This window comes from Haliaeetus albicilla, chromosome 7 (genome assembly GCF_947461875.1).
Source record: "Haliaeetus albicilla chromosome 7, bHalAlb1.1, whole genome shotgun sequence".
NCBI classification, from domain to species: domain Eukaryota; kingdom Metazoa; phylum Chordata; class Aves; order Accipitriformes; family Accipitridae; genus Haliaeetus; species Haliaeetus albicilla.
In genome coordinates, this window is record NC_091489.1 from 45,488,517 (window position 1) to 45,510,871 (window position 22,355).

General features: G+C 48.0%; 1 protein-coding gene and 1 long non-coding RNA gene across 9 annotated transcripts in view; one reads left to right on the forward strand and one right to left on the reverse strand.

The window, feature by feature from the left end:
- ARHGAP32 (Rho GTPase activating protein 32) overlaps positions 1-10,567 on the forward strand; it is a 259,692-nt gene extending 249,125 nt beyond the window's left edge. For all 7 annotated transcript variants that reach the window (XM_069788197.1, XM_069788195.1, XM_069788198.1 and 4 more), the window contains 3 exons: positions 306-1,163; positions 1,824-2,734; positions 3,687-10,567. In XM_069788197.1, coding sequence (XP_069644298.1) covers positions 306-1,163; positions 1,824-2,734; positions 3,687-5,942 — 4,025 coding nt within the window. In that variant the 3' untranslated portion in view covers positions 5,943-10,567. The remainder of the gene's footprint in view (positions 1-305; positions 1,164-1,823; positions 2,735-3,686) is intronic.
- LOC138686202 (uncharacterized) overlaps positions 1-22,355 on the reverse strand; it is a 49,739-nt gene that overhangs the window by 19,411 nt on the left and 7,973 nt on the right. The gene's annotated exons all lie outside the window — the stretch shown is intronic.

A 22,355-nucleotide genomic window follows, 5' to 3' on the forward strand; every position in this document is an offset into this window, starting at 1 on the left:
TCTATTCTAAGGTGGAAAAGACAGCATTGGGAAGGAAAATGCTTTCTCAGAAAGCCTGAAGTGTAAAACACATTTAAACTAGTTTTGCTTTTGCACACAGCGTAGATCAAACCTGACAACTGCTGTAAAAGAGTTTGAGCAAACATAATAAACAGTTACTGCTAGCTACATTACTTTTGTGTTTAGAGTTCACCAGGTGAGCGTCTTGCACGCTGCCTTAAGACTACTTTAAAAACGACACCGAACCATCCCCTCCTAGACAGTAAGATTTTGACACTAACCCGTACGTATCTACTCATTCCTAGGTGAATCTAAACTGTTTCGACCCAGAAGACCTAGGTCCAGCAGTGATGCATTGTCTGCTTCCTTCAATGGAGAGCTCTTAGGAAACATGAATCGCTGCAATTCTTACGACAACCTTCCCCACGACCATGACAGCGATGGGGATGAGGGGCTCATCCACGTTCCTGCCCTGATTTCTCCTCGATCTGCTGAAGACGTTGACCTGAGCCCACCGGATATCGGAGTCGCTAGCCTGGATTTTGACCCAATGTCTTTTCAGTGCAGCCCACCCCAAGCAGAGTCCGAGTGCCTGGATAGCAGTACCTCCCTGCTGGAGTCAGTCGGCATAAATAAGGAGAAGCCAAGCCTAGTAAAGAAGGATTTAGAATCAGGCAGCCAGTCCCAGACACCAGGCAGTGCCACGAGCTCTGAGCCAGTCTCCCCTTTCCAAGAGAAGATGAGCCCCTTCTTTACTCTGGACCTGAGCCCAACCGAAGAGAAGGCCTGCAAACCCCATGCCTTTTCACCCAAGATGGGGCGAAAGCCCATCAAATCTCCACCACTGACTACATCAGAACCCATCTCCTTCACACTGCCCAGCCGCGTGTCAGAAGCGACTGGAGGAGCGCCCATCACATCCAGGAACTCCTCTGCTTCCAGCTGGAGCAAAGGGATTGGCATCACTGAAATCACAAACAGGTCCCCAACCCAGATGTCCTTGCCCCTGAAAAACAGTGAAACAGGAGCAGGGGAAGGAACCCACCAAGAGCTACAGCATGGCCAGCTAGTGGCTGCTGGCAAACCCGAGTTGCCAGAAGAAGGGGAGAGACCAATGTCAAGCAGTCAGAATAAGACTGTACCCACTGGACACACACAGCCAGGTACAGTGCATTTTCCTCCATTCTTTCTTTAAGTTCCAAAGGGGACCTGCTCTCAAAAACATCCTCCTCTGCGTGCCTTTTAGGAGAGGGGATTGCCCGTCAGTTCTGATCACAAGTGTCTTGCAGGGCTGTGCAGATCAGTAAGGTCTTAACCTTTGCTTTCTCCCTACATCACACAAATCTCAGATAATTTTCCATAATACTTTGTATACCACTTCCCCCCCCCCCCCCCCATCCTGTCATACGTGAAAATCTATAGCATGTCCTTCTAAATCATTTCAGCCAACAGGCCATCTAAGACTTTTCTTTTTTTAAATTAAAAATCTGCCAACACTTGAAGAAGGGACCTTTTCGCCTAAAACCTTATGATCAAAATTGTGTAAGGGTATCTCTTTCTCTGCTACCTACTTCCTACCTCTCTAGAAATGCAAGAGGAGCCTTTAGACAATCTCTTGTGTTTTTTCCTTTTTTGTGATGAACTGCTGTGCTATTGAACAGCGTTTGCATGTGAGACAGAAGATAGAGTGTTTCACATCAGAAGGAACTGCCACTGTGAAAGCGTGGAAAGCATCTATTTTTTTATAATAGTCATTAAGGTTAGGTCACTCTCCTTATTGGGTAACATAAAATCACTCTCTCTCTCAATTTTCCCCCCATTAGGAGCAGTTGCCCTCGACTCCCCCCAGGATCCTGTTCCCGTCAGTTCTGTGTCTCTTATCCCTCCTCCTCCTCCGAAAAATGCAGCGCGCATGCTAGCCCTAGCGTTAGCCGAGTCCGCACAGCAAGCATCTGCTCAGTCTCAGAAAAGGCCAGGAGATGCTCATTCTGAAAGCACAAATTACGGAGAGGCTGAAGCTGGCACAGCTCTAGAAAAGCTCCATCTCTCTGCTGGTGCTCCAGACAAGCTCCACCTGTACACTGGTCTGCCCGAGAACCGACTTCACTTCCAGACTGGTGCACCAGTAGAGCAGGATTTCCAAGGTAGCAGCACACCCGGGGAGCAGAACCACCCACCAGGTGCACCTGGAAACTGGGACCCCCCACCTCTCCACACTGGCATGCCTGGGGACATGCCTGATAGCAGAGATGCGGAGCAGGAGCAGTCCAGCTTCCATCCCGGTAAACCGGGGGACAAAGATCACTTCCCCTCCCACGCTGGAGACTGGGAGCACACACACCACCATACTCCACCTGCACTGCCTGACTGGGAACCACCCACAACAGACTTGTCTGTAGATAAGCCCCATCTCCGCGCATGCGTGTCTGGGGACAAGCACCACATTCCTATCTGCACGGCTGATGACAAACTTCAGTCTCCTCCTGTCGTAACTGCCGGGGAGAAAAGCACGCCCCTGGCTTCAATGCCGTATTTAACCACCATCCAGACAACAGCAGCTGAGCCTAACCGCGGGCCAGCAGGTCCGGCCACGACTCAGGCAGACGTCACCGTTACAGCTGCGCAACGCACGCTCACAGCCAGCCAGCCAGCCCCCTCGCAGAGGCAAGATCACCAGTCGGCAATGGGACAAGTGCCAGCGGCCTCCGCAAAAGCATCGAGTAGTTCCAGTCAGGTACGTGGGTGCGTCCCCCAGCCTTGCGCACGCTTGAAAGTGCAGTGTCCGTGCGCAGCTAATCTGTAATTGTAGGAGGCTGAGCTTCGGGAGAGTCGGTCTAAATCCACATGGCAAGAGGCAGGGGATGCATGGGGTTACTGGAAACTACGTGTGTATGGCACAGATGCAGCCTTACCGGAAAGCGGCGGAGAATTTCTTAATACAAGGGAACATCCTGATATAGCTGCTCTCCTTGGTTTTAAGGGGGAGGGAAAAAAAAAAAAAAAAAAAAAAAAAAATCTGCTGGGGTGACTGATACAGGGAATGCTAGTTTAGAAGCGCTCAGAAACAAGTAAGAATTTTGCACCTTCTCTTCACTGAGGCTGACAGTATCCTCTTCCAACATCCTCTTTAACAAAGCAGGTCAGATTGCTGGTGTGAGTTAGACATGGAAGCGTTCACTCAGAAACCCAAACTACCTGCTGCCCATGAAGCATGCGTGCCTGCAGCCTGTCTTAAGCACCATACCCACATTTAAGGAAGGGATTTCTGCTGTATTACACTACTTGATCTGCTCACCAGGGCGTGAGGAGTTTATATCCAGGTACATTTTCATTAAGACCAGTACATTTATAAGCCAGACCACATAAAAAAACCACTGCGGCAACTGTGTAAAAGTTTTAACCTGTTGCTATAAAGGGACAGCCACATCCTCCCCTTTCTCTAGTTTGACATTTGCAGAGCGTGCCATTTGTGTCCTGAAATCTCCCAGAGACACCGCGCTGCCCTTGCTGAGAAAGGCAAGCTAGACATCTCTCCTACAGCAAGCAGCACTAGCTCTCCACAGCAAACCAACCAGACACAGGAAAAACTTAAATTGAACTAAGCCTATGAGCGTCTGTGATATCGTAACTACAGAATAGGGAGGAAAGATGCTTACCTCTAACTGCTACTGGTTTCTTCCCTGTAGGTTTGGGGTGCAACCGCACCTGAAAAGCCACCTGAGCCTGCTCCTGTTTTTGTCTCAGAAAGCAGTTCTACCACCCGCTGCTCCTCTTCTGTGCCCACAGGCCACCAGAGCCATTTGGAAAAGCCTCGGGAGACTACGAGGGCTCCCCCACTGCACCTGCGGTCCGAGTCCGTCCCTACTCACTCCTCCTATGGCTTTACACCCCCCGTCCCACCTGTGAGAACGCTGGAGAGCAAAATTGCTGCCGCCATGCACTCGAACAACACGGACACCATCAACAACTCCAATTATCACACCTTCCTGTCTTCCTCCATGCTGGCTTCCTCTGTGGAGGAAGCCCTGCTGCCGCCACCACCGCCGCCGCCCCCACCCAAGCACACTTCTCTGCAGTCCGTGTACGTGCCGCATCCCAAGCCAGAGAGCATCCCCGAGCCCTCCGGGCCAGACGGCTACCTGCACCACAAGCTGGCTTCCATCCATCAGTACAGGCCTGAGAGCGTTCCTCCGCACATCTCCTACCACAGCAAGCCTGACCAGCACCAAGCCCACCCTCCTCGGTCAGAGACGCCCACTTCTGCGGGCACTCGCTACAACACCTACACGACCCAGGGGAAGAGCACCTCGGCTCTCCACTCCAAGCCTCGCAGCCGGACAGAGTTCGTGTCCTCCGTGAGCCCAACGGGCCTGCGTAACGCCAGCTACGCTGACGACGCTCCACCCTACCCCACTATCCGAAGGGTTCAGTCGCTGCACGTCCCCACCCCTGCTGCCTCTGCTATCCGCTCCGTTCCCATTTCACGGACCGAGGTACCTCCGGATGACGAGCCAGTGTACTGCCCACGGCCCCTCTATCAGTACAAGCCATATCAGCCCCACTCCGACTACCACGTAACTCAGCTGCAGCCTTACTTCGAGAACGGGCGGGTACATTACCGGTACAGTCCTTATTCCAGCTCTTCTGGATCCTCTTATTACACCACCGCTGACGGGAGCCTTTACGACCTGGACCCCTACAGCACTGTGCGGGTCAGACCTTTCCACCCCCTCCCCGGCCGAGACTTTGCGTCGTACGCCTCCCGGCTGCAAAGCAAGGGCCTGTACCGCTATCCTAGCTTGTCTGCCTACCCGCGGGGTGGCCTCATCAGCCACCTAGCAGGCAAAGAGCACAGCTTCATCAGCAGAGACGTGCCTCCTGCCCCAGACATCAAGCACATGTACATGTCGTGGGACCTCGAGGACATGGAGAAGTACCGCATGCAGTCTATTCGCCGGGAGAGCCGCACGCGCCAGAAAGTGAAAGGGCCAGTGATGTCCCAGTACGATAACGTGGCCCCACTGCTGCAGGAGGAAATGGGAGGGCTGGACGTCATTCACTTGCGCAGCAAATCCGATCCTGGGAAAACTGGCCTCCTCACGGTGGCAGAAGGGAAGGAGGGGAGGTACCCGGCCAAAGCAGCTACGCCCGAGGGGGACGAACGTTACTACGCGCAGCACCCCGAGCCAGAGCTGGACAGAGCCCACTACCACGGCGCCTACGGGAACGGGCAGTCGGAGAAGCCGTCTCTTCCCCAGAAGCAGAGCAGCGTCCGGAATAGGAAGCTGCACGAGCCGGGCTGCAACACAAACGAACACAGGACGCACTTGCAGCAGGACGCCAGCCACAGGCAGCCTTCCGAATCCAAAAATGGGCCCCCTTATCCCGACTACAGGCCCAAAGGTGGCCCGGAGCCCTCCGAGCCCCTCGGTTACCAGCACTCGGGCAGCAAGTACATCCCGGCGAACCAGGAGACCCTGAGACTGAACCACAAGGAGGTGAGGTTGGCAGAGGACAGGCCGGATTTGGAGAGGTCTCGAGCCAGGCCCACCACATCCATGGAGAAACACTCCAGAGACTGCTATAAAGACGAGGAGCATGCCGCCTCTCCCATGGCACCACCACCCAAGCCCGAACGGAGCCACAGCCTCAGAATGCAGCACCCCGAAACCATGGAGAGGGACTCTGCCCTCCTCTACCCATACCAAACCCTTGGGAAACGCCAAAGCACTATGACTGTGGTGTCCCAGTATGATAATTTGGAGGATTACCATACCATGCCTCAGCACCAAAGAGGGGGCTATGTTGGAGGAGGGGGGTTTGTGCCCCCCAGTTTTACCCACATGCACAGTAGAACTTACGCCACAGCCCTTGGCCAGGGAGCCTTCCTCCCGACGGAGCTGTGTTTGCAGAGGCCCGAAACAGAGGTCCACGTCGAGTGAGCTGGTGTGGGGGGGAAGGAGGGATAGAGTCTAAGCAGCCTCTGCTGGACAGCGGACTGTTTTATTTTTTCAGTGATGGAAAAAAAAAAAAACCCAACCCTGCCCCAATGAGCAAAGCAAACCCACCTTCAGCCCCACCCCTACCAGCCCACCACTCACTGTTTTTATGTAGTAGAGATATAGCTTTTTCATGTAGTTTTGAGACAACTGGAACGATAGGGCAGGCTGTTTGGCACACGGTTGTTGCCAGAGAGGCCAGGAAGAGCTGAAAGAGATGCTGTTGGGGCAGGGGGCAGGAAGGAAGAGTTTTTCCTTCCCCAGATTTGACATTGGCAGTTATCACCGCTTCCTCACCATGCCTCCGCGGTCCTGTGCATGACGGACTGTGCATGCAGCTGTTCTCCCTGTGAGCCCTGTGTGTAGTAAGTTGCCCTTCCCACTGCTAGCTTCCAAGAAAGGGTCTCTGACGTGCCTCGGAAGAACCACTGTTCTGGCCCCTCTGAGGTTACACAGCAAGAGCGGGCTAAAAGCTGGTCAGGGGGGAAGGACTTCCCAAGTATTTTCTTCTTGATGAATGCCAAGGTCCTGCCTCTCCCTTGGAAATTACTGCTTAGGCATAGTGGATCCACTTCAACTGCTTTGAAGTGGGTGGGAGCCTGTTTTGACTTCAAGCCTGTGGAATAGGCTCTGAAGCAAGTTCAAAATACAACACACTTCTTAAATTGCTTGCTTAACAAGCTGCTTCTGACTACAAGAAATCAAATTACTTTAAATTTCTCTATTATAAAGCAGAGGCCAGCTATGGAAGCCAAGTAGGGCAGGTTTGCATTTCTCATACCAAAAGAAATAAAACACAAAAATACACCAAACCATACACACACAGTTGGGAACAGCACACCCATTTCATGCCAATACCTCTTTACTGCTAAGCTGTCTACAGTCCAGATGATTCAATACCATGTTGTGGCTGGCCGGACAGTATCATCTCTCTACCAAAAAAAAACCCCTATAAAAATAATTTTTAAAAAAATCATCTCTATAGCATTATGTCCAGCTTGTAAATTGGAGCCTAACTTATCAGCTGGGAATAACTGCGTAAGTGCCGAGTTATCTGCATGACCAGCTATTTGCCCTGGGCCAGATCCTGCAGCTCTTAGATCAGGGAATGCTCCTATTGACCTTAAACTGAAGGTCTACAGGACACAGCTTTCTGTAACCTTTAAGTTCTGTATTGGCAAGGGGATCCCTGTGAAATTGTGGCACATACAGAGTAGTTACGTGCCGTCTGTGCGCTGTGAAATAGTATAGCCTCCCATATCGCAAGCGTAGCTCATACCAGTAGTCAGTTAGCAGTAGGGACAGAAGGCCAGTGCACTCTATAATACACTAATAACATTGTCCTAGGTATTTAAAAGCTTTCTGTATTGTAAAAGCAGCCAGGCAGCATCTCATGTGCAGCCTCTCAGACTTCTTCCCAGGACTCGCTACAACCCCACCTTATAAATAAAGCACATCCATTTCGTCAGACAGGGCTTGCAAGCAATACTTGAGATTTAGGAGTTTTTAAATGTTCACTGATAAATTCCAAGGCCTTTCCTGTTCTGTGTGGTTGAAGAACTTCTCTACCTGTTTTAAATCTCCAATGTTTTATTAAAAACCTGGAGGTCCTGCAGTTAGCACACAGCTGTGAAAGTTAAAGGGACCTTAGATGGTTTTTTGAACAAAAGTTTCATGGCTATTTTGGGGCTTTTAAGTCATATGGAAAACCTGCTTCTAGTAGCTAACTTGTCTTTAGCTGTTTGCTTCTTCTAATCTTGTAGCCTTGTCTGGGGCTGTTTCAGTAACACTTCCTTATGGTCCTCTTTTACTGTGCAACGCTGTTGTTTCAAGCATTTTGTTTAGAAGAGTTGTTCTTACATGTTACAGAAATAAATCTGGCAGTCATAAAAAAAAAGAAAGAAAAAAAGCAGCACTGTGATCCAGGTTACCACGATCTCCTTGTGAGTAATTACCAGGTAGAGGGGTTGGTTTTTTTGTGAGGGAATGCTTTTTGTAAGGTTTTCTTCTAAGGAAAACTAACAAGAAAAAAATTACATAAAAGGGGCCATTAGGTGAGCCACCCTGTCTACATTGCTCGCTAACTCCCTAGGAAAGGCTGACCTGTCCAGATTCCTCGGTGCAAGCTCGCCAAGGGAGTCCAGTTTAAGTATGTGCTCTCTCACTAGAGGCGTGTATTGCGTTAGGACTGGTACCAGTCCTCAACCATTGTAGCACAGTCTCCCCACAGCTGCCAGTTACCTGCCAAGGTCTCCAGTTGAAGCAGGGACAACGTGTTTGGTTCAGGCTATTTGGGATTCAGGTAATGAGAGCTGTAGGTCAAACCTCTCTCTCCATGAAAGCCTTAACTCCCCACTCCTGCCCCCCGCAGCAACTCTCCTAACCTCCATTTTGGCCTTATGTTAACCAGGACTATCCTTCTACTATGAGGGGACCAAACCCAGCCCCACTAATTGTGAGCGCCTCTCTGGATTTTCCTGCTCGAAGCCACTGTCTCCCTCTAGAGATCAAGTGCCATGCCTGGACAACTTCTGTTCCTTACAGTCTTGTGCTACTACTGCCTGAGCCTGGGCTCTTCAGCTCACTGCATTGTACGAAGTGCCAGGTGCTAAGCACCCTCTCGTCCTATGGGAAACAAAAGCTTTCAGCACCTTTCAAAAAGAGCTTCTAGAAGTGCACACACATACACCCAGGTGACTGCTACAAACAGCCTTCCTCTTGAGAATGAGGTCTCCGTTACAAAAAGACGCACAGCAGAAAACTTAATACCCAGTGTCCTCCCATCCCTCTGCACACAGCCACATCAGTGTGTACTTCAAGGGCTGGAAGCTCTCAGAGAACCCAAACTAGCTTCTGTACACCAGTGTTTTGAACCACAAGTACAAAAAAAAAAAAAAAAAACCAAAAAACCACACCAAGGTTAAGGCACCAGCTTTTCCCAGACAACAACACAGATGAGCACCTTTCTTTTGGTGTTGCTGCTGCCCATAGCTTAAACATCTAGTACGATTCAGCAGTCATCCCCGCATCCACGCCACGCAAAGCCATATAGTGAACTATGCAGTTCTGCTCTTGCACTGTGGTTAATCTGATGGTCCTTAGAAAGAGTTCTACATCCTGATTAATTGATTCACAATAAAGTCAAAACATCCAGCTGTATCTTTCCAGAAATCATAGCTGAGATTAAAAAAGGCATTGTGCATCAGAGCAAGGAGGGGAGGTTACACCAGATGTCTTAAGTAAGAAGGTGGATGATGTGGAGGTAAGTTGGTTCTTAGTTCAGTTCTTAGCGTCCTAGCAGAGAAATGGGAGAGAGCGAGGGGATGGCAACGCAAATAATACTCTATTGCGAGTCTAGTTCTGCTCAGATTAAGGAATTTATTGCCTAACTGTATCTCCAGCAAGATGACGAGCAGCTATGTTCTTAAATAATCCCCTTGCCACAAGCTATCTGCATCTTGAATTGCCACTTCCTAAGTTTTCAGCTGAGTTTCTCCCTAGTGCATGCAAGAGTTAGGGTCCAATGGCATACTCCAATTCTGGATTTTCACTTCTGCTTTGGAGTGGAACGTGCAACCCATAGGAGACCTTCCCTGGCAAAGGGGGAGTGCAGACATTAGGTCTGTAATGAGGACCTAGCCCCTACAAAGTCTTAAGTAAAATATTAATTTCTGATTTTTTAAAGAGTCTTATCAGGTGAAATCTATATGCATATACAACAGAACACCCACAACTTTGTGCCTATGTCTTTCCAGAGATCCTCATTTTATGCTCATCATTGGAGGGGGGGTCAGTAAGGATTGCACAGTGGTAGTAAGTTGCTACACAAAACCAAAACCAACTTGAAAAACATACTGTTCCTCTGTAACCCCAGAAAGGGACAGAACCTCATGTGTACTCTGCCATTCATCAGTACATTGACAGGGCATTGACTGAAGTGATGTGTTACGTGTTAGGAAATCTGGATGAGAAATTGTTCTACTTAACTTTGTTAAAGGCGGCTTAGGCATGCAACTCTTTTCCCAGAGCCTCGTGCTACAGATACCCAATGTTGAAAGGCATGGTCTGGTTTGAACAGACATACAACATAATACCTTTGTGTGCAGAGTCTTGCCTCGTCCAGTTCAGGGGGGAGGGTGGGGGGGGAGAAAAGGGTTGTTTTGCAGTTCATTTTCCTGCTGTAGAAGACTTGATTTTTCTTTCCCTGAGCCGCATGAGAGAAACATCCCAGAAAGTCTTGGGTTACCTTTGGAGTTCCCTTCGCTTTAATTTATATAGTGTCTTTTTTTGTGAACTGGTGTAAAATGTATATGCCGACAAGCTCATGTATTTTTATGTAAATATTTTTTGTGGTTTCCCCACTTGCCCTTCTCTGTAAATATTTAGAATTCTCATATTCTTCTCACCTTGTATGATGCAGATGTGGTTTTGTTTCTGTTTTTTATTTGTACTGTAATGCAACAATCCAGACTGAGGTGTCTTGTGGTATTAAACAAAAGCAACAGTCCCACTGAGCTCACACTCAGATGTACAACTTGACAGCATTAATCAAGCCAGGTTAAAAACTATTCCGTTGTGTTTGTGTGTATTTTTGCCTCTGCCTCGTTAATTAACAGTATATTAAAAAAAAAAAAGCCAAACACAGGAAAAGCCAGTTTAGAGCCTTGCTTTGGAGGGATGCTGGCAGGAGGTGACTTTGTATTCATATGCCAAGGCTATTGCAAAATTGCTCACCTTAAGCCCGTGCCACTGCTTATCTGTTCAGTTACACGTGTGGCCATGACTGCTTCGTAACAGAAAATAAACTAGCCTGGGCTTTTTTTGTCTCCCTTTCTTCTCACCCAGCATGACAGCGCAAGGAGAAATAGCTTGGCACTGGCACAGAAGGCACAGGGCAGATTAAGTTGGGACTAACAGATGGCACAGGCCACCTTGGCCCTCAGAGCTGGCTGGGAGGGATTCTAGGCACCACAACAATATCGTTCATAGTTAATTAATAGCAAAAATGATGATTAAAGGAAGCTATTTTTATACTTTTTTTTTTTTTAACATTGTAAGAAGGACTTTTAGTAGTCTTTTCATCCAGTAAATGTTACGCTATGTAGCGCTGCCACGAGTAATAAAACCAACCTAATACTCCTCTTCTTGGAGGATGAGCCAACCCTCGCTCTCCACACTGAGCCTGTAGGACACAGTCTGCCATGGGGTTATTGCTACTGGGTACGTCCATCCGACAGGCCCAGAAGCCTTTTGTGCAAGTATAGCGGGGCTGCTGGGTATTAAGGCTTGTGTTCGATCTATCTTTTGAACTCTTTGCCTCACCCACTCCCGAATCCTCACTTTAAAATCCAGATCTACTTCTATTACTACGCATTCAGCCTCTCCAGCTAAACACTCGTGTCCTTAGAAGAAAGGTCCCACCAGCAAGCCGAGCAACCCACCCCTTCTGTGTTCTTTAACATCTGCTTGGCACCATGCTGTTCCAGAGCAACACGGGCAGTGCGGGGGGACCTTGCAAAGGCTGCAAACCAGGTACCCGTGCTACATTTCAGTATGAGCCATACCTCTCCACTGCAGAGATACGCTAAAAGCAACAAGCTTTTCCTCTGCTGAGCACCATCAGAAACACTGTTGTCACATCCAGACTATGAAAAAAATTGGACAGGCTTTCACACACCTCCATAGAACACACCCCCTCCCCCCCGCTCACTTTCCATCCCCACTCGTGTGTGCCTGATGAAGTATCTGTTGATGCCACTAACGCTGAAGTTGTATTCTGCCTTTGGCCTCAAGGACAACTAGGATGACTTCGCAAACAAAAATCTCAGCTCCTGAAGTCCAGATTTTCTGCACAGTATGTTAATTGTCAAAAGGACAAGTGTCAATGATGAAATATATCCCCAAAGACTCAGGTCTGGTGGGTAAGGGAATAGCAGAGATCTGAACCCATTGCCTGAAGGAGCATCCCCAAAAACTGATGTACCACCTCCCCAACTCAGTTTGGCCTAAAATGCTTCAAAAGCAGTGCTGTGTCTTCCCAGCCAACAAGGGCATTTCCTTTAATAACACTCTTAAGATCACAGACAGCACAGAAGTTATCAGCTGGCTGTTCTACCACACATCAAAAGAGGACTCTGTGTGTACAAGCAATGCTGAGAGCATTTCTCAATTGCACACGCTTGTTTCTCCCCCCACCGCTTTAAGAAAAAAAAAAAAAAAAAAGAAAAAGATTACAACACTCAAGTCTTCTCTGCCAGCCTGTCCTGAGTAGCACCCTCATGGCTGAGATTTACATACAGAGCAGACTGGGGAGAGGGGAGAAGGACAGATTTAAACTTTAGAGGGTGTCTAAGGACTGATGAAACCCTAGGCATAAAATGGATTTTTCTGAAGAAGTGCTTCCACCAGGTAGCGCTGTTAAACCACATTTGCCTCTGAAAGCCAACTTTGTAGACCATTTAAAAGGATTATGTTCCATTCTAGTAGTTTCTGTTCAGGTTTCCAACTCCTGCTAGGGGTGGATTTTTTTGTTTTGTTTTAATTTTTCATTTTAAAAAAATATGTATCGAGTACTCTGTGCTCCTGCAGCACCCATGCAGTCTCCTAAGGAGCTCTGCTTGTCTCCCTAAAGCAACACCAGCATGCAGGTGTCACACAGTGCCCAGCTGAGAAGGCTGACTTATCAGTAATGCTGAAGCATCCAAACTGAAAAGCGAACTGCAGACCTAGGCAGATTACTGCTGCTTTTCAAAGAAGTTATCAGCTGTTCAAGGACTCCATCCCTAGAGGAACACTACAATAGGTTTGCTTCAACACTAGAAAAGTCATCCAGAAGCAGCAACCAATACTGGAAAAGCCAGGAAGATGCAATGCTGCTCAGTCCCTCCCTCGTCTTCCTCCAATCGGCAAGGATGCCCTGCTAAGATTAATTATCAGACTACGCACCTAGAAGACCCCCCAGCCACAAGCACCGAGTCCAGCATCTGTCAGAGTAAAGCTTACGCAAACGCAAGAGTCTCGAGCCACACATGCACAGTGACGGCAGCGCACGGGGTGCAACTCGTTGAACCTTACTTCCCAGCACAGGACTGGGCACCAGCCCGGATTTAGCTTCTCACCTTCACGTTAATCGGGAGCTGAGCATCTGCTCCAGGCAGACTCCTTCCCCCTGAGTCCAAGCAGGGCAGCAGGACAGCTGATATCTTTCTGCGCCCATGAAGGGACCTGCAGGCAGGCAGCCCTCCAAATGGGGAGGCTTCTGGTGCCCCTCTCCAGCAGGACTTGACAGAAGTTTGGCAGAGTGGTACGAGAACGAGGGAGGGATGCGGGGGGGGGGTCACACAAACCCCCTAGATTAGCATTCCCGGTGCAAAAGCAGCACTTGGTGCAAGAACAGCCTGCCATCACCTCAAGCAACAGGCTGTCACAGGTGGCAAAGCATCCTGCCCATTGCCTGGGTCACAGCCCAGGAAAGCCAGACCAGTCACTTCTAAGCAAGCATTTGTGACCTGGGGGCCAAGAGCAACCACCAAAATGCAGGGGGAAAAACCAATCTTCTCCACTCCTCTCATCCTCCTGGGGACAGCAGGAACAAGCTCCCTGCTCCAATGCTGTCCAGCCCTCTCTCTCCTCCTTCCCCAGACCTCCTGTGGGAAGAACAGAGAGGGCACGGTCCTGCCCCTTAGCTTTATCTGTGCAAAAGCTTTGAGCCAGCTCTGCATCAGGAACTGTCGCAACAACGCTCACCTACCCCTCTGCAATCACTTCATCTCCCTTTCCTGAAGGTTTTTTTTCTGTCCTGTCAGTTGGGTGCACCCATGCAGCAGGACAAAGCCCTCAGGTCAATTCAGGGGCACCAAAGGATATCATTTAAAGCAAGATTCTTCAGCGTGCAGCACAGCTCTTGATTCCGAGTTATAGTTTCGTATAGTGTAGGCTTTTCACACGGCAGATCCATGCCTTTGGCATGGTGAGACACAAAGATGCACATTGCCCAGCATCTATTGGTTGAGTCGCCACTGGATCTCAACAGCTTGAGCAGTCAGGGAGGAACGGGAATCAGGAACACAAAGAGTTCTGCCTGTATCCTGAAGAGGTGGGATGCCCTCAAGAAACCTTGCCAGGGAACACTCACTGCCTGCTTAAACATGGTCTGCAGACTCCAGCATTGCTGCTGAGCACACACGGTATCGCTGCAGTTCTGCAGTCAGGCAGCTGTAACTGTTTTGTCCTATGGTGTGACCTCACTACACCCCCACCCCATCTCTTAAGTCATTAATTCTACAGGCTACAGAGCAAAGTGAAGATGCAACCTGCAAAAAGTATCCATTATTAAATACGGAACGGGCTGTCCTGTAGCAAGAAGGGGAATGCTTGATGCAATGCACAGTGAAATTAAAATTGCCTCAACTCTGTCACAAGCATCTTGATCCTTCAAGTTCAAAGCCCCTGATCCCTCGCTGCCCCAGTGGGCCAAAGTAAATCCTCAGCCTCCAGACAGACACCCTTGATTTCAGACATTACATCTGCACTTTATGGTTCAAACCGGCAGTCAAGGCAGGCTCTCTTACAGTATCTGCCTTATCACCTGCCTGGAAAGGTCTCGCTGCCCAGCGCAGGCCTCCTCCAGACTCTTCGCAGAACTGGTGTCCAATCTGTCTTGCCTTTACGTCTCTCACCGCGACTTCCCTGCCTGCAAGTGCTCAAAGTTACGAGGCCTCTGCCAGCAACACCGCAGCCTCAGCTCGTAGTTCAAGGAGGTCACTGTACTACAAAGGGACAAGAGTTCTCCCCAGCTTGTGACCGGAGAAGCCCATCAAGCACCAGATTCACACAAGAGACCCCTGCTTTACCCTGTAACGCCCCAGCATTTCTCTCGGACATTTACACAGCACCACACCGCAGCTCCCTTCTGTTCTGCAGCAGCCTGCAGGTCCTGGAGCAGGAGGAGGGAAAACCTTCCTGACCCATCAGTGCCCCTCATACACAAACACTCCCATGGTAGCGGGCCCAAATTCCCTGTTGTGCCACCCAGTGCCTTCCCAGCACCACAGAAGAAACTTCCCCGGTCTGATTCACGGGGGACAAGAGGAAGAGAAAGATTCATCTCCCCAAAAGCACAGCATCCTGTTACAGCTTGACTGAATTTATTAATTGCGGACAGATATAGCCAGCGAGGCCGCCGCCTTTCTGGCCAAAGAAAACTTGCCCTGTTAAATATCAAAGGCAAAAGGAAAGAATGAGATCCTCGTACAAAAGGGCAGTTAACCCTAGTGGCAATTGTACATTTAGAAAGATGCAAGGCTTGTAGAAAGTGTGACAGGTTAGAAAGGGGACGCAGGTTGCGCAAAGGGCAAGGGGAAGGTTTTCAAATAAAAATGTATTCATCCATTTTTTAAAGAGCTAAGATGCTGGAGAAGAATCTTTGACTCCAGCAAGTACTGGAACTTTATGCATTATTCAAACTGCATGAACGTTTGAAGACCGGAGTCCTGGAAACCTTCAATGAGAACAAGTCACCTGGCACATTCCCAGAGAGGAAGCGTGGGTGATCTGTGTCATCCCGACGGAGGCGGCGGCTGCAATGGTTTCGTGGCTTCTATCTGTGCTCTGTACCTCAGCAGTACACAGCAGCCCCGGTTCCTCTCAACTCCTAAACCACACAGAAAATCCCAGCGAGATGCACTCAGGATACATCTAGGGAGAAGCCGTTCCTGACTCACAACTGTCAAACGTAACTCAGAGAAAACTAATACACAGAAATGCAGTAGTAAACGGAAACACAGAAGAACTAAGTGCAATTAGAAGGGTAATGCAGCAAGCCCACAACAGACGTGCAAGTAGAAAAAACAAGTTTCCTCTCCTCCAAATCACCACTCACCCTCTAGGGCAGACAGTCTCATCAATAGTAATATTCTAGGAGAATCTCATTCTGCTGCACTTCACATTATAAATTCAAACACAAGAATTAAAAAAAAAAAAAGTGCCAGACAGGGCCAGGTTTTCAGGCAGGCAGGCAGCCAGCAGAAATACATACACAGACCAGGCCTTGCTTCTGAGGATGGGAGGACATCTCCCTTGCCCCTCTCCCTTCTGTCAATCAATGCTTGCCTTTCACAAGTTTTGTTCCCTTTATTAGCATTTTTTATTTTTCTTCCAATTTCCTCTAGTTGCTTTTTTGAGGGGGTTCTTAATCACCTCGCTTAAAGGATTTTTTTTTTTTTTTTTTTTTTTGTTTCACACCTTTAGTTTCTTTTCTCTGAATCCAATTCAAGCTCTGCAAGCCTTTCTCCCTTTATCTAGCCCCAAAAGGATGGGAACTGGAGCATGATCTGTCTCATCTTGTACTGCAAAAGACAGGGATGCTGAGGAAGGATGGCTGCACAAGATAGATATGTGAATGCATCCCACCATAAACATGAATACCGCACTGTGCTGGCCATTAATGTTTCACCAATGCAGAGAAAGTGGAAGTTTGTTGATGATAATAAAGCATAATGCAACAACTTCCAACTAATGCTTGCCGAGTAGTACAGTCGAGTACAGAAGGTACATTAACATGCTACAGAGCAGTCACCATTTTCTGCAACAGAGCAAGAGAAGCTGGTCTAAACTTTCCTCACATTTCCCCGATGTGAAAGACTCTTTTGGAAAAGAAAACAATGTCAAAGAAGGAGCACTTTCTAAAGTGGAAAATACTTTCCTCAATCAGCAACACAACTTCAAAAGCAAACCCAAAGCACTTCAACAAAACCCCCAACCCACAAACTTTTCCCTTCCACCTCAGGGATTATTTTAAGCTTCAGGATGAGCACAGCGGTCAGCATCTCCACTCAACAGTGAGCTCTGCTGCTTGGAAGGGAGGCGGAGGTCTCCCTCGTGGCTCATCCCAGCTGCCAAGCCAGCTTCCACATGAACTGGGCACTGCCTCAAACCACCAGTACTTTGAGCAACAAGCAGGGAGAAACTACTCAGACATTCGTTCAGATGCATTTTCTGGGTGCCTGACAGGAGACTTTGCGGTCTGGTCTGCAGAACTGCTGAGCACTTGGAATCGCTACCCAGGGCTGCAAGAGCCACAGTTTGAATACCTGAAGGGCTGAGGCTGTGTACTTGTCAGCTCCCTCAATCTGCGATGCAACTTAACCGAATAATTTTCACATTAGGTTTTGAGGGACAGATAGACCACCAGCAAAATGGGGAAATGCCCTTTCTTGAGAGCCAGAGGGGTTATTTACTATTTGTGAAGCATACAGACACAATAGCAATTGATGCCATAAAAGCCCACGAGGCTTTACATTAACCATTCTTTTTTCCAGTGCAGGATTTGAATAAGTAATACAGGGACAGACGTGACACCACAGAAGAAAAATTATTGAACAGAGGCTGATCAAGTGAACGTGATCCATTCTGCACACCAAACAGGACATGTTGGGAGCTTTGGAAAAGGATAATGTAGCTGCACAGTTAAAGACCATCATAATACATATACACAAAGGTGCAAATTGAGATTCACCAGAAATATCTTTTCTGGCAAGTCCTAGCTTTTAAGTACCTCACTTTGTAACCTTAGGACTACACCTTTTTGTGGGTTTGTATTATAGATGCAACCTCTGCTCTCTGCCTCTGCGCACACATTAGCATTTTTCCACAAAGCATGGCTCTGCTCCCACCCTCAAATATAGCAGCCTAAGTGTCCTTGTTCCGGCTTTCTTTCATCTCATCTCCTGGAGGATGATTAACGGAGTAGTGGTAAGGAAAAGAAGGGAGCACACATTCCTGTTCCGAGTCTCAGACCAGACAGTGAGAAGCTTAAAACCTGAACTGGCCAAATTAGAAGGAAGCTCTGTTGATTTGCACCTACCCACAATACCACCACCGGGAAAGAGGCTCTGTCAAAGACTGATTTAAAGCCCCCATCACGAAAGGGAAGAAAGAAAACAAGGAATTAGGATGACATTCTCTTTTGCCCCTACAGATATTGTGGTTTTCTGGGTGTATCACAGATACACTCCGATCCAGAGATTGGGATGAAGGCCTGCATGTTTCCAAAAGGTCAGACCCGAGCCGTGGGAGACAGCAGACACAAGCTGGATGAAAGGCCAAGCGCAGGTGAAGCGTTAGTGCCAAGAGAGCGCCAGCCCAGTGCTTTAACCTCAACACGTGCCTCTGGGCAAGCCTGACGGTCGCCTCGCACAGCGCGGAGCGGTCCTGCCAAGTCTCCCTGGCCGCGCCGGAGATTGGCACGGTGGGTCCCTGCCACGCGCCTGCCCTCCGGCACTCGGGCCCTGCCAGGCGCGGTGTGCTGGGGCATCCCCGAGATGGGCAGTCCCCTCTGGAGATGGTCCATGCTCGCCTCTGGGAGTCACGGGAGGGTATCGTGACTGTCCCCCATCAGGACATGCCTTACCACGGGCTAATTACTCTCAAACAGTAAACCATGCTCACAGCATTCATCATTTATAAACAGAAGGCGTCCAGCAACATGAAACTGGTCCAGCAGTTCCTTCATATAAATGCCCCTCTCCCGACAAGAACACGAAATGTATCTGTCAAACATACCACTCACTAAAGCATCGGTGAAGATGGATTTCAAAACACTCCAGTTTCTAATTAACCAGGCCTTCTTGGGAAGCGGGTATCATCCCTGTTTTACTGAAGAAAAACCAGAGGGCTAAGCTCACTGAATTTGAGGGGGTGAAATGGCAAGCGGGACATAACAACAGGACTCTACAGCAGCTACACAAGACATCGGTGTCCCCAGGGTACTATGCCACAAGCAGTTGATGTTACAGTCCTGGCTTCAAACTGTTCTCATAATTTATTCTTGCATGCTGATGTGAAACGGGTCAAACCTACAGACCCTTCAGAAGTTCCTCAGCACTCAGCAAAGCCCAATTCAGAGGGCTGAACGTTAGCTTAGCTCAGATGGCACAAACAACTAAGGCAGTATCTTCAGAGGTGATTAAGCAGCTAATCAATTTTGAGAAGCTGAGCCTCTAATTGCTAGCTGGAAATATGAAGCAGACTTATTTCTTGTTTGTTTTAGCAGGCAGAAGAGTAGGATGGAGAGCTATAATGCCCTGTGACAGATGCATGCCCAGCCTTTCCTATTTTGGAGGTTTGCTTCTGTATACTCCTAGGACATGCGCACTAAAGCATCCTGAACACAGGCTTGATGCTCTACAATTGTATCAGCACTTGAGGAATAGAAATGTCAAAGCAATTAAGTCTGAAGAGGTTCTTTTTCTCTCTATCCATTCAAATCCTGTGGAGCATTTCCCAGCTTAAGCTTTTCCACAAAAAAACAATTGTCAATATAAAGTCCTGATTTTTTCCTAAAGAACAGGGGAAGAGGAAAAGGAAAAGCTGAAAGCAAGGAATCAGAGATGGAACAGAAAAGCCTCCCCTAAAGCTGCCAAATTTTCCACTCCAAAACAAAACGTTGCCCTTTTTGTAATACACAGGCTTGTTTCTTCTGGCATTTTCTAATGGAATGACACGAGTTTTATTAAAAAAAAAAAAAAAGAAACAAAAACACAAAAGCCAAACCCACACTTAAAACAAGCTGCTGAACTACTTCAGCTGATCACTTTACCTGCTTCCACCCCAGTTTTGCCAACTGTAGGACAGAGGTAGCAAAAACCTACTAATGACAAGGACTATGCAGGTTCAGCAACAGCTGTGAATTGTCTCCTGTGTACACAAAACATTTTCCATTTAAACAATCATTAAAGTGTTTTCTCTGAACCATAATCAACAGATGAGGCAACACTCCCCCCTTCTGCAAACGAACTTCTATTAGGTGCCTGGAAACCACCTGCGTGCCGCTGTGCATACCTCTCACATATGGCCTAAAACAAGTAGCAAGAAGTCAAATTACTGAGCATCAAAGCTTCAGCAAGCAAGCTCCTAAACAAGAGTCATTTGGCCCAGGGCCACCAACCAGTCAGCAACCATACTGGAAAATAACTCGGGAGTCCTGACTCCCAAGTCTTTCTGCTCTACCCACTAGACCAAGCTATTAACGACTTGCTGGTTCAATTACATTTTCTGCTCTGTTCTTTCAAGGATGAAGTCAGCGGTGAATGTTTTCTGCAAAAGGAAATCCATCGTAGATATTTCCCAGGATACAAGCAGTGCAAGGCAACTCAGTGTCTTTGTGGAAAGGACTAGGAAAGAGACTATGCAAGGAAATAACTGACATTATCTTCCTGTAGCCTTTTAAGTTTCCTTTGCCCCAACTGCTCTGGCCACATCAAATCCTGCCCAGTCCCCTGCCATGACCTCTGCTGTGGCTCTTCTTTTTCTGCCAAGCCCGACTGTCTCATTGCAAGTCACGAACAGCCTTCTGAAACTGAGTTATGACAAAATAAGTGCATTGTGCATTACATGCACAGTGAATTATCAATCCACTACTGAAACTCAAGGAAAAACCGCACGAAAAGGACATTTCTTCCAAGGCCTCTCTAAGCAGCAATAAATCTTTCAGCTGTCTTTCAAGCTAATTCTACACTGCCTTCAAGGCCACAGGGTGAATGAGCTGTGCCTTGCTTCTAGGACAAGGCAGATTAAGGGAACCGCATTTCCACTTCCCTGTCCTACTAGGGGACTGCAGAGAGCATAAGAGTAACCCAGCTTAGACCATCTGAATCCAACAGGATAATCAGCTATCTGACCATCACGCAGGCAGCGGCTGTACAAAAAATAAGATAGCCTAATTCCTCCAAACAGTCTCCAAAACAGGAAGGGAAGAGAGAGCAGAACTGCAGGATGCTCACACCAGTCCCCCCCACCTTCCTGCTTGGCACCTCAACTGGCCAGCTTTGTTGCCCCAACTAAACGATAACAGCTCAGGCATCTCGCAGGGATAGGACAAAGCTTCACATATCTCTTTGTAGTGCTTGAGGCCGACAAAGGCTCAATGTGACTGAATCCATCATTACATGCAGAATCTCGCCCTCCCCTCGCTCCGCTGGCACTTCTCCCAACAGACAAGGCTATCCACAGGATGGGCACAGCCCCTGCCAGTCAGGGTTGCCCAAGTAACTGAGCATTGGCTCTGGCAGCCAGCTCTCAGACGGGTGGGAATGCAACAAGCACCTTATGGAGGATTTAAGCAAGGACTGTTGCAGCTCAAAGCCTGAGTTCAGAAAGCAAAAGCTTAGGACTTGAGAGACTGGATGGATACCACCACAGACCCCTTTGCAGGTCCTTGCCACTGTATCCCATAGAAGAGCTGCCACGTCTCCTTCTTCATACCTTTTCACAAAAAAAAATGGATTCCTTTTCTGCAGCACATTGGCTATTTTTTAAAATTCACATGCACGAGGACACTCAGAGATTAAGATTCCTCCACTGGCACAACAGGGCATGACTTTCTGGTCCAGTCAGTCTGCTACACGAGTATAAAACTTATGTCAGTTAAACATGCACCATGGAGAACACAAAACATGCACAGCGAAGAAGTGAACATCACTAACAGACACCTAAATGCTGACCAGATTTTTCTTTCCACTGGTTAGAGCTTGCAGCAAAGAACTCCATTAAAGCATGCACTATCCTCAAACCCACGGACCCGCAGAAGCTATTCCCCAGCCAAACAGTGCTTAGCTTTCAGAGCTACCCCCCCAAGAAAATACTCTTTAAGCACAGGACTCGCCATAAGACAGCAGAAAGATGATCTTCTCTAGCATCAGCTGACTGGGAGGCAGGTACTTAGTCAAGCTTCTGCTGCGGTTTCTACTTTTAGTATCAGTTTAGACTAAAAGTTTTCACGACATAAAGGTACAGCACCAATAACAACAGGGTCCTCTCTCAGCTAAGATTCCTAACTCTAAATGCATGCAGAGTGCCTTCTTTTGCTCCACAATTACTTCTAGCAGGGAATTCCACAGACTTCGGGATTAAAAAAAAATAAAAAATTATACATATATATTTTACTTTTATCAGTTCAATAAGCTTTTTAAGTTTTGTGCCACTCTTGTTGTGCTTTTGTATTCTACCTCTGTCAGTGGCTTAGGGTCATGACATTTCCATAATGCACTTGGCTCCACTGAAATTGAGATAATTTCCAGGCTTTGGCCTTTCAGAAGGTAGAAGTCATGACTAGCTTTCTTACATTTCAATATATATATGCCCTCTAGTCCTTCCTAAGACAACCACAGAGCTGCTGCCAGTCCAGGGAGGAAAGGGCAGGAGCTATGGCATGCACATGCCACTACACTTCCATTATCACAATTGCAACACGCTGCCAAGTTGGAGGAGTATTTTTAGACTGGAGAAAAAATCCTGGGGATTTATCAGGGAATTATTAATACAAAAGTGACACTAATACCTAGCAGCATTCCATTTTCC